The 12,323-nt window shown below is 46.8% G+C and overlaps 1 protein-coding gene across 14 annotated transcripts in view; it reads right to left on the reverse strand.

Annotated features, from left to right (window-relative positions):
• DTNB (dystrobrevin beta) overlaps positions 1-12,323 on the reverse strand; it is a 201,871-nt gene that overhangs the window by 49,739 nt on the left and 139,809 nt on the right. For 11 of the 14 annotated variants that reach the window (XM_051615682.1, XM_051615678.1, XM_051615683.1 and 8 more), the window contains one exon: positions 7,420-7,440. The exons of the other annotated variants lie outside the window; for them this stretch is intronic. In XM_051615682.1, coding sequence (XP_051471642.1) covers positions 7,420-7,440 — 21 coding nt within the window. The remainder of the gene's footprint in view (positions 1-7,419; positions 7,441-12,323) is intronic. 14 annotated transcript variants of the gene reach the window in all.

Genomic DNA, 12,323 nt, shown 5'->3' on the forward strand with positions numbered 1-12,323 from the left:
TTTCACCCCTTACAGCCTTCCCTCTGATCTGCCATTACAGTAATGACCCTTCTCTTACTGCTCCAAAGTGGCACATACCTGACCGTGGACCTGCCAGATACCCTCCCTGACCCACACTTGCTCACTCCCTGACCCACAGCTGCTCACTGCATGAACATAATTGCCAGAGTGGTGGATCTTGGCATGGGAAAAGGGATGTTCTGAGATGGCTTTGATATCAGAGACATCTTATTGAAGAGCTGATCCCCAAGCATTTGGCAAATGCATCTGGGGATTTGCACAGAGGGACAATCCCTGCCCTGGTCCTGCTGGCCTCACTAGTGCTGATACAAGCCAGGATGCTGGTGGCCTTCTTGGCCACCTGGGCACATGCTGGGTCATATTCAGCCACTAGTGACCAACACCCCCAAGTCCTTTTCCATCAGGCACTTTCCAGCTGCTCTTCCCTAAGCCTGGAGCACTGCCTGGGGTTGATGCGACCCAAGTACAGGACCCAGCACTTGGCCTTGGTGAACATCACACAACTGACTTCAGTCCATAGATCCAGCCTGTCTGGATCCCTCTGCAGAGCCTCAAGCCATGGGTCAAGCCTGTCCAGATCCATCTGCAGAGTCTCAACCCATGGATCCAGACTGTCCAGCTCCCTCTGCAGAGTTTCAACCCATACATCCAGACTGTCCAGGTCCCTCTGCAGATCCTTTCTACCCTCAGGCAGATCAACACTCCCACCCAGCTTGATGTCATCTAGAAACTCACTGAAAGTGCGTTTGATCCCCTTGTCCAGATCATGATGAAGATATTAAAGAGAACTGGCCCAAACACTGAATTCTGGGGAACACCACTGGTGACTGGCCACCAGCTGGATTTAAATCCATCCACAACAACACTTTGGATGTGGCCATCCAGTAATTTTTTTTTCCTCAGTGAAGAGTATACTCCTCCAAGCCATGGGCAGCCCATTTCTGGGACACAGAAGGAGGGGGTGAGCACTCTGAATACAAAAATAAGCTCTCAGGGCTCTTGGAGCCCCTCTGAGAACATGTGGCACACAACCAAGCCTTGACTTTCTTTATAACCACCCACAATAAATCTATGGGAGCCGTTGTGTGCAAGGACCACGCGTCCTGTCCAAAGGCTCCAACAGTGCTTCATTTCCAGTCCTCTTTTCACCAATAACCTGCATTGAAGCAAAAATCATGCAAATAAACAGAAAGAAGCTAAAAACTGACAAATTTTCACCCTGGGCAGCCTCTTGACAGAGGATCTGTTTTGAAAATAAACCCAACCCCTTCAGCCAGCTTTGAAGTACACTGGAAGGAATAAATATATTTTTTGCTCCAAGTGCCAAGCGAGTGGAGCTGCAGAGCTTTGCACGGAGCTGTGTCAGATGTGGAGCAGTTTAAAAGCTGGAGCTTGGCACATGGGTCTTTCTCAGCTGAGGCGGGACTTGGATGACAAGAAAGTGAACAAACTGCTGCCTGTTCTGAGACTTGCAATCCCAAATGTGATGAAGTGCCGAGGAATGTGACTGAGGGACGGCATGAATGGAGCGGGATGCTACTGAGGCCATCCTGCCTCATAGCTGTTAGCTCCTCATCAGACAGAGGGACCATGGGAAGAACCATGCTTCTCCACAACTGCTTTCTCAGCTGCTATTTTGAAAAAGGTCTCTGGTTACTACAGCTGAGGATTAAAAACATCTAAATGCTCTCTGCTGTTCTAGTTGGTGTTTGACAGCGCTTACTCCCTTGTGCTGTTTGTGTGGCCCCCAAAACAGGATGGAAGGACCAGATCCCCTCTGGGCTGACAGCAACTGGCCATCAAGGCTTTTGTGAAGCATCAGGAGAGAGTCCTGCACCTTGTCCTTGCTCCTTTCCACCAGCAGGTTTCTGCAAAGCCACTAGCCCCAACCAAAGCTACTCTGTGTTTACTGGGGAAGGCTCTGGCAGACATCTGCAGCATTTGGCCTCCACCATCTACCAGGCACAGTGTTAGGAGGACAAGTAACAACCCATCTTCCTCTGTTGCTGGCCGACTGTGCTCAATCCTCATAGCTCTGTCAGCAGAGCCTGGCACAGATGGGGAAAGGCAGCAGGGGAGGGCAGAGAAAGCCCAGAGAAATGCACTGATCACCGAATCCCAGACTGGTTTGGGTTGAAAGGGACTCGAAAAATAGTTATCATTCCAACACCTCCTGTCATAGGCAGGGACACCTCTCACTAGACCAGCTTGATCCAAGCCCCATCCAACCTGGCCTTCAACACTGCCAGGGATGGGGCAGCCACAGCTGCTCTGGGCAACCTGGGCCAGTGTCTCACCACCCTCACAGCCAAGAATTTCTTCCAAGGATCTCATCTCAATCTCCCCTCTTGCAGCTTGAAACCATTCCCCCTCATCCCATCACTCCCTGCCCTTGTCAAAAGTCCTTCTCCACTAATGCGGGGATATGAATTTTCCTTCTCTGCAGACAGAAACATCAGCTGCACCCCTATCTACATTGCATCCCATTGCGATAGAAAGCACCACCATATTCCTCAGGGATTTGTCTCTTACCTGACACTCAACCACCACAGGACATTGTGATCCATCAGAGCAAGCAGACTTTCAAGAAAGTAATCCTGAAGTGTATCCACAGCTATTACCTGCCAAGCCTTCCTTCTCATATCCCAAAAAGTCATCTGATAGGAGCAGTAGTACCAACTGAAGTGCAGCATAAGGTGTTCTTCACCTCCAATACCTGATGTCAGCACAGACCCAGCTTTCCTTTCCAAAATGTCTACAGACAGGTAAACTCCACAGGTACAGAGGTCTGGTTCCCTGCATGACTCTAAATATTTAACATCTAAATAGCTCTTTCAGGAGATATCCTCAAGGAGGACCATGAACACATTGGTGTGGAGGCACCAATTCCAAGCTTATTCTAAAGCTCTGTCTTCTACATTAAGTGAGTTGAACCATACTCAGGAGTGTTTCTGGCACTGCAACATGATCATTTACAGTGTGGAGGTGTTAGAACATTCCCTGGCATGGCTGTGACACATTCCAGCAGGAACATTCCCTAGCCGTTCCCAGGCACACAGTTCCCAACACTGCTAGCAGGACTTAGAGGCTGAGCAAACCTGCTGGCCTGGGGGCAAGCATCTTCAGCCCACTTGCCCTCAGTGTCAGAGAATTTGTCCATGTGCATTTACTAGCATGTGGTGGGTAACCAGATTTGGTCCTTTCTTTAAATTTATCCTGAATAGACAGTTTGGTCTCATTCTCTATTGTGCTACTTGGGCTGTCCACTCCCACCCTGCAGAAGGTGGTCTTCCACTTATTTGAGAAAAGCTTTTCAGTCATGAGAACAAGTGACTGTCACACAAGCAAGGGGGTCATGTTAGCTACATGACTGGCAGCCATCATCCAAAGTGCCAAGAGTTTGCTGAACACCTGCAGAGACCAGAGGGCCATCCTGCAGATGGCAGTGCAAGAAGCTGACTTGCAGTGTTGAGGCACGAAGAGGAATTCTTCATCTTTTTGTTAAAATGCAACAGTGTGTGATGGTGGGAGTTCATTGGTGATCCATTCCAAAGAGGCCTACAGGACCTTTGGTTGATGCAAAAATGGGTGCAGAACTGAAGAGCACTCTCAGGTTTGGATATCAATACAATGAGACTCCTTCAGCTGTCACAAGGCTCCTCAAGGTTGGGAATTCCCCACTCACAGGTTTCTAGTTCTTTTGGGGAGAGATACAGGTATGATTCTGGCTTGCTGGCTGGCTCAACTTGGTTATGGCTGTTGGTTAAGAAGGTTCACCTCATTAAAGGTACGTGTGCTACTGCCTTTCTACTCCTCAAGCTGCCTGAAAGATGTCATCTATGTACTCTGCATCTGAATGATGGAAGGAAAATGGGAACTCCGAACTCCTTCTCTGTGGGGTTAAGGAGCAACCCTCCCATGATTTCCATGACCTGATGAGGATTGTTGGGTGAGAGCCTGTCCACTTTTTCTGGTTGGTAACATAAACTTGAAGTTCGTCATTGCATGGCTCCCACCATCTTCTGCAAGGAGATTTCCATTCCAGGGTTTAAACACTCCCATGTGTGCCCCTCTGCTGTAAAGTCCTCTCTGTGCCTGTTTGGCATTAGAGAAGTTCTCTCGTGTTGCAGTACAAGCCCTTGACGGTCTTCTGGATTTGTTGTATGAACTGTACTACATGCCAAAGACATCCCACATGTGATGTACATATTTGTGAATTCCTTCAACGTTCCTCTGAATATTGAGCAGTACAGCTCCAATGGCTGCTCATTGGACAACAAAACAAAGAGGTTTTAATATTTAGCAGACTATTGAAGCCTCTCACCAGCTGTGCCATGAAAATGCTCATGTTATAAATTAGGATCTACGCTGGCAAAGAGCTTTATTAGCTGGGACACAACAATTGTAGCAGTAGTAGAAAATAGTGTGGTGGACTTCAAATACCATCTGGCTTAATAGAACATCACATACTCCATTACTGGAATAGCATCTTTACTCAACATGCTGTTCCTCAACGGTGTGACCAGGAGTGGCCCCATTGATTCTGAGGGCAAGTCCTGCAAAGGGGAAGACCATCCAGAAACTTAAATGCTTGACAGGAGATCTTGGTAGGGGATGGACTTTTTAGCAGGGCCTGCAGTGATAGGAGAAGGGTTGATGGTTTTAAACTAAAAGAGGGGAGATTCAGACTAGAAAAATGGAAGCAATTGTTCATGCTGAGGATGGCTCAGGTTGCCCAGAGATGCCTCAACCCTGGAAACATGCCAGGTCTGGTTGGAAGGGGCCCTGAGTAACCTGATCTAGCTGAAGATGTCCCTGCTCACTGCAGGGGTGGGACTGGATGGTCTTTAATGGTCTCTTCCAACCTGAACTATTCTGATTCTCTGAACTCTGAACATGGGGCACAGAAGTTACTGAACCTGGAGAAGTGGGCAGATAGGGACCTCATCAAGCTCAACATCAGAAGCAAAGTTCTTCTCCTGAGAAGGGATAAACCTGTGTATCAAGGGCACTCTGAAGGCTGGCTGGCTCGGAAGCAGCTTGGCAGAACAAGATGTTGGGGTCCTGCAGAGAAACTAAACATGGGTCAGCAACATACCCTTCCAGCAAAGAAAGTCAACAGCATCCTGGGCTATGCTGGGAAAAGTTGTGGCAGCAGGCTGGGGGAGGTTGGTCCTTCCCCTCAACTCAGTTCTGGTGAGCATTGAGTCCAGTTCTGGACAATCCAGTACAAGAAGGATTTGGAGCAAGACTGGAGCAAGTCCAAGAAGAGTCACAGAGATGATGAAGGAACCAGTGCATCTGTCATATGAGGAGAGGCTGAAGGACCTGGGAGTGTTTAGCTTCAAGAAGAGGAGGCCCAGGGGGATCTTATCAAAACACACAAAGCCCTGGTGGAAGAGAGTAAAGAAACAGAACCAGACCCTTCTCTGTGGTATCCAGTGAAAGCACTAGAGGCAATGGAATGGAAATACAAGCACAAATGGAAATATGGGAAATTCAATTTAAAAATAAAGAAAAAATGTTCTTATGGAGAGGATGGTGAAGCATTAGAATTGGTTGTCCATTGAGGTTGTGGAGTCTTCAACTTTGGAGATACTCAAAAGATGACGGGACAAGATCCTGACCAGCCTGCTCTGGTTGACCTTCCTTTGAGCGTGGGGGTTGGACTAGACGATCTCCAGAGCTGACTTCTCACCTCAGCTATTTTGTGATTTCTGTGTGCTTCTCAGCCAAGTGGAGCATTGTATCCTGGGACCTCCAGCTTCTCTGGGCTGCACCTTTATAGTTAAGAGGAGAGCATTTCAAGCTGTGTTGGTCCATGCAAACATAAGGACATAAAGTTTCAACTCCTACAGATCAGCAATATGCCCTTTGGTTGGTCAAGATCTGCCTTCTTGAGTTTCAGATCCTTTTTGGCTTATTTAACATTGATTCCAACAGAATGGGACTAGACAAAATGTGTTGATTTTATTTTAGCAGTCAGTTTTGGCTCTTTTATCCATCTCCTAACACAGCGTTCCAGGAAAAGAAGGGAGATAGAATTGGGCAAATTCTTCCTTTGATGTCATATTTACCCTTTTTCTCTATCCATAATGCAGATGGGACTCACAGCCCAGGAAAAAGGAGCTAATATAAAGCTGCGTTTCCACACAAATGATTGTTCCTAGCATTGAAGTTGGGCAGGAGGATGACATACAATATAGCATTCCCCTTGCACAGCTAGACAGAAGTTGGAGGACAGAGACAGTGGTGTCTTGGTTGTTTTCCTTGCAGATCACAGCCACATGCCATCATCTGGTCCCTTCATTAACCCAAAGAATTTCTGCAAGGTGCCTCAGAGAATTCAGGGATAAATCTCCAGTGACAGCATCAACGAAAGACGAACTGGGCTCCAACAGAAGACACACCACGTATCACCATCTTCTTTTTAAATTGAGGATGGAATTTTAATATAAGGCCAACCAGGAGTCACCAAAAGCCCATTTCAGCACAGGCAGTACTGAAGTGTTTCCAGCAACAGAAGTTACCCAGAAATATGTATTTCCTTGCAAAGAAGTTACCAGACTTTTCAATCAACATATTAAATATCCAATTCGGGTATCTGACAAACAACAGGTAAACCCCACTTCCCAGCAACAGGAAACACAGGATTAACCCTCATTACAGCTTTGTGTATAAGAAAACCATGTTCAAAAAGACTGAAGGTTTGTTCTGCTGGAGAGGAGACATTGAACATCTGTCTATTTCCGAGTAAAGCAAAAGGGCTCCCTCTGGAGTGGATTCTGAAATTAACACTGGATCCAGAGTGTAATATGTGGGCAGAGAAAATGAAAATCAGCACCAAATGAAATGCATTCTTGTATCTCATTCGTTTACTCCTCCTGTTTACAATGAGCAAACTGGGACTAATTCAAGGAGACTATATCATGACTGAGTGATACGGATCCATGCCCAGAATATTAAGTCATTAATTAGTTTTCATGCATGGACTTGTATGTGGCAAGGAGGGAAATGAAAGGATTCCTGAAGAGATGAGAAAGCTTTCTTAGCATGTAAAATACTCCAAAGAACCTCCAACAAAATACATTGGGAAGCCAGCTGAGAAGCCACATTTTCAACCCTGGCTGATCATGCACAGCTCTACAAAACCCCAAAGAACACAGCGACCAGTGGTGTGCCCAGGGCAAGGAACGTCATTTGAAAGGGAGAGAGAAATAGCTTTAAGGACACAGACACAAACATGCTCTACTGGAGGCTGATGAGGGCTGCTTTCCAATTTACAAGTGAGAAAGACCCCACATTCCCACCGCTCATTTGCATACAAGCCAATTAACAGAAAATGGTTTTCATGCAGTAAGAAAAGAGTCAGATCACAACAAGGCAAAGTCAACTTACTGCCTGCTTTTGCTCTTCTTCCTGTAAATGTTGGCAAAAGAAGAAGGTGAAGAGAGAAACAGGATGGATTAATTATTAGATGAAAATGAAACACACACACACAAAATACACAACCAGACCCCACAGAAAACCAGGATGGGGCAAATTGTAGAAACATCAGCAGACACAAAGGGAAATAAGGATGTTTCACACAACAGCTGTGGTGGGAGAGCAAAGGTGTCATCTGCTCCATTCTTAAAAGATGACTTGTCTAAAATGGCCTTCAGTGACGGCAAAAGCTGAAGACATGGGATGGATGTCACAGTATGGATCTCTTGGACAAAGGACAGGATATCCTTTTCTTTTACACAGAACCTTTACTGGCTTCTCTTCCTACCCTGGACTAAGAAATCATGGAATTGTTTTGGTTGAAAAAGACCTTTAAGGTCATTAAGTCCAGCTGTTACCCCAGCACTGCCAAGGCCACCACTAAACCATGTCCCACAGCACCACAGCTACACAGCTCTGAAATCCCTCCAGGGATGGGGACTCCACCCCTGCCCTGGGCAGCCTGGGCCAGGGCCTGACAACCCTGTCCAAGAAGAAATTGTTCCCAATATCCAATCTAAACCTCCCCTGGGCAACTTGAGGCCATTTCCTCTTGTCCTGTCACTTGTTCTTTAGGAGAAGCACCCATCTCCCCCTTACTTCAACCTCCTTTCAGGCAGCTGCAGAGCAAGAAGGTCTCCCCGCAGCCTCCTTTTCTTCAGGCTGAACACCCCCAGTTCCCTCAGCTGCTCCTCATCACACTTGTGCTCCAGACCCTTTCCCAGCTCTGTTGCCCTTCTCTGGAAATGCCAGGTCTGTCTAGCTGCCCTCAAGGCAAGAAAGATCAGACTATCAGCCCTTAAAGTCTGGAAATCCCATCTGGGGTGTGAAACCACTGCTCAGCACTTGGTTCCCTGCATCTATAAATCTGCCACCACAGAGACCCAAACTGTCATAGCCTGAGAGGCAAAATACCACCTTTCTGGTCAGAGAGTGCCTGTAGCACCAGGTCCATGGGGATTCACAAGGGCAAAGAAACAAGCATCTGGCAGCAGGGTCTGAGGTGGGAGGGGAGAAACTGTGAGGCAAAAGCACCAAATACGTGGAGTCACGATGAAGATGTAAACAATTCATTTTTTGCAAGGCAGTATCTGTCTGTATGGATCATTATTGATTGGGAAGGTTGGATGGGTCTTGGAGCAACCTGATCTACTGGGAGGTGTCCCTGCCCATGGCATGGGGTTGGAACTAGATGGTCTTTAAGGTCCCTCCAACCTGAACCAGTCTGGGATTCTATGAAAGACCAGAAAAGGTGAAATATTGTAAATTTATCCTCTTTTGAAGCGTGGAAACGTACTCTGTGATCCTGCCAGGGCAAGAGGAGCACATCTGACTGCAGCTATAGCAGCATTGCTGGGAATGAGCAAAATATCACATAGTTGAGAGTTTCTTTCATAATTCAAAAGTTTTCACAGATTTTCTCCTCACAGAACTAACAACCACCGTGAGTCCTGTAGGCTGCTTTCCCAAGGGCTGGTGGTGTGGGGGAGGATGGTGGCTGTGGTGGGGGCAGAACTGCTGTGTGCTAACAGAAAGGCTGGCCTGGGGTTCTGATGTCCTCATCTACACAGAAATAGCTGCTACAGCTTTTCCAGAGTAACAGAATCACATGATTGTTCTGGTTGGAAAAGACCTTCAGGATCACTGAGTCCAACCACAAACAGGGGTGTTCCCTCCAATGGTGGCTTTGCATGGCCTGCCAGAGCAGAGGGACCACTGGTAAGTACATCTCCCAAGAAACTTGGGTCATGGAACTTGAATTCATGGAGAAACAGCTCCTTCTGACCTTCTGACTTATCCACCTTGCCCCACTTAATCTCCCATCTGAGTAGGATCAACCAGAACCTGTCCCTTAATTTACAGAAGCTTCTTCTCAGTGACCACTGCAGTAACAGATGTTTCCTGACTGTGCACTGAGGGCACCCTGGAGACATTTGGGAAGGACTGCAGAGAATTCCCCATTTCTGGGGGAATTATTTTCTATTTATTTTTTATTATTATTTTTTAATATATTTTTTTTTCTCCCAAGACTTGGGATACTTTCAGGTGGGTATTTTGGCAGAGATGCAGCAGATGTAGGGGATGGCTCTGCTCAACTGTGGCTCAGCATCAGCCATGGAGCCCAATGCTGCCCATCCTGTGCTCCCAGTTCCTCCTCCCAGCACTGGGACTCAGAGGACCAGATGGTGAGCCAGGTCAGGGAAAAGGTCTTAAATGATCTCCACTTGATCAAAAAAAAAAAAAAAAAAAAAAGTTGTTAGTTTGAAAAATGAGGCTTTAGCATTAACTTCAGATGTGAAAAGCATATCTGGGGAGGTGTGGAGGTTTGCTGGAAGGATGGAGCAGTTATTAGACACATCATCACATCAGCTAGTGAGGAAATGACCACTGAGGAAATGGAAGAAGCAAAATGGGATCTGTCTGCTGAATGTCCACAAAGTTAAAAGTGAAAAGCCCCCTGAGAAGGCAGAAAACCACCACTGCCGACTGCTGATTAGCAGAGTGCCAGCTAATGGCACTGGGTGATGACAGAAGACTTAAGGAAAAGGAAAATCTTAAAGGAAACTGGGCAAGGGTCTGTTCTCTGGCATGATCTGCACACATCCATGCTGTTAAAATCCCTTCTCACCCTCATCAAGGGGGGCTGTATCTAAACTGCCCCCTTGGGAATGGTCCAGGGGCCTGATCACCCCTGGGTGGTGGTTGGAGATGGCTTGGGAAAGTGCTGGTAGCTCTGATCCAAAGGGACATCAGTGAACTCGGGCAGAGCAGAGCAGGTACAGGAGTGTCCCCCTAAGGAATGCTGTATGGCACTAATGGGGTCTCCTGGCAGATACAGCCAGGGTCTCACCTGTGCCCAACACAGTGGGCAGTGCCAGTGCCAGCACCAAATGAAGAGCTGAATGGCCACAACCTCTCCTTCAGGGAAAACCACAAGCTGATGCCTGCAATGGACACTTCCTAAAAGGAGTGTCTGCACACACTTGCAAAAAGGAGTACTGTGTCCAGTGCTGGGGTCCCAAACACAAGAATGACATGAAGCTGTTGGAGTCCAGAGGAGGCCATGGAGATGATGTAGGGGCTGGAGCAGCTCTGCTCTGGAGACAGGCTGAGAGAATTGGGGTTGTTCAGCCTGGAGAAGAGAAGGCTCCAGGGAGACCTCAGGGCACCTTTCAGTACCTGAAGGGGCTACAGGAAAGCTGGGGAGGGGCTTTTGACAAGGGCAGCGAGTGACAGGATGAGGGGGAATGGTTTCAAGCTGCAAGAAGGGAGATTGAGATGAGATCTGAGGAAGAAATTCTTTGCTGTGAGGGTGGTGAGACCCTGGCCCAGGTTGCCCAGAGCAGCTGTGGCTGCCCCATCCCTGGCAGTGTTGAAGACCAGGCTGGATGGGGCTTGGAGCAACCTGGTCTAGTGGGAGGTGTCCCTGCCCATGACAGGGCTTTGGAACTAGATGATCTTTAAGGGCCCTTCCAACCCAAGGCAGTCTGGGATTCTAAGGATGCTCAGTGCAAAACTCAGCCTGAACTCTAAATCGCACTGGCCTGGGAAGGTATCTATGTGGGCTAATAAACATGGGAGTAGGACACTAACAGCACCCAAAATAGTCGAGGGCCCTTCTCTATTCTAAGACCAGTAGCACAACATGGCTCATCGTGGGAAAAATGGATGAACCTCCAGAGACCAGGTATGTCCTTCCAAATTTACACTTTCCTCCCTCTCTCCTGTTTCCAGAGGGAGTCCACAGGTCCAGGTACTGAACTCTCAGATAACCCAAAAGAGGTGAGCTGAATCCAGCTCTAAATGGTGAAATGAAGGCAGCATTAAAAATACTGCACAAAAAAATGGAGAAAAAACCCAACCCATACAAGCTTAACAGCTGATGTAAATTATAAATGAGAATTTTTGAAATGCACCAAATAATGGGTGAAGCTAAAAACGTGTGGGAAAAAATGGTGTCTGGCTGGGCTAAAACCACTGAAAAGGAGACTTTCAAATGAACACAAATGAACACAGAAGCAAAACAAAGCCCTGAGGTGGGGCAGTCTGCTGTTGCTTGATGGTCACAGTATAATCCTTAATACGGGAAGAGGGATCAGTATTTCTGTTCTGTGTTTCACTAAGAGTACCTTTCCTCATGTAGTTTGTATCAGCAAGCAGTGAAATGCTTTCCACTAATAATGAGAAAAGGTGTTAAAACCTATCTGCTGGAAGGAGTATGTTTAGGTCAGCAGGCCAGGGCTGCTTGCAGCTGGGATTCTTAAAATAATTACATTATCCAGTTGAGTGAAGATGATTTTTAAGAAATCTTGGAATCCTCAGGACTGGAACGTGCTGTGTTGTACTGGTATTCAAAAAGGGAGGGTAAAACAACTTAAATGAGCATAAACATCCTACCCTGCCATTAATTTATTCACAGGAAGAGAAATGCTGAGACAAGACTCAACTAATACATAACATATGAAGCATTGGAACTTCATGGAAAAGGGGTCTTGCCAATAAATCCAATTTTGTTGTTTGAATGTTTGGCTTCTAAAGAAACTACACAGATGTAATATATTTTCATATCTGCAGTTCCTTTTGGAGGCCAAACTTATAATACATTGCCATTAACCAGCTAGCACCACATGAAAGAAAAGGACTTTGCATGGAGGAAGATCTAGAGACCTGAGAGCTTTCAAAAAGCACTCACTGGTGCAGAAAGGCACAGAAAAAGACAACAGTGCTGAGGAGAAGTGAAACTCCTCCTGAGACTCTCTGCACACTGTTGCTAAGATTCAGAGAAGAATTCAACATGTAGTTTGTTTTTTTCCCAG

Source organism: Apus apus, chromosome 3 (genome assembly GCF_020740795.1).
Source record: "Apus apus isolate bApuApu2 chromosome 3, bApuApu2.pri.cur, whole genome shotgun sequence".
In the NCBI taxonomy this organism is placed as follows: Eukaryota; Metazoa; Chordata; class Aves; order Apodiformes; family Apodidae; genus Apus; species Apus apus.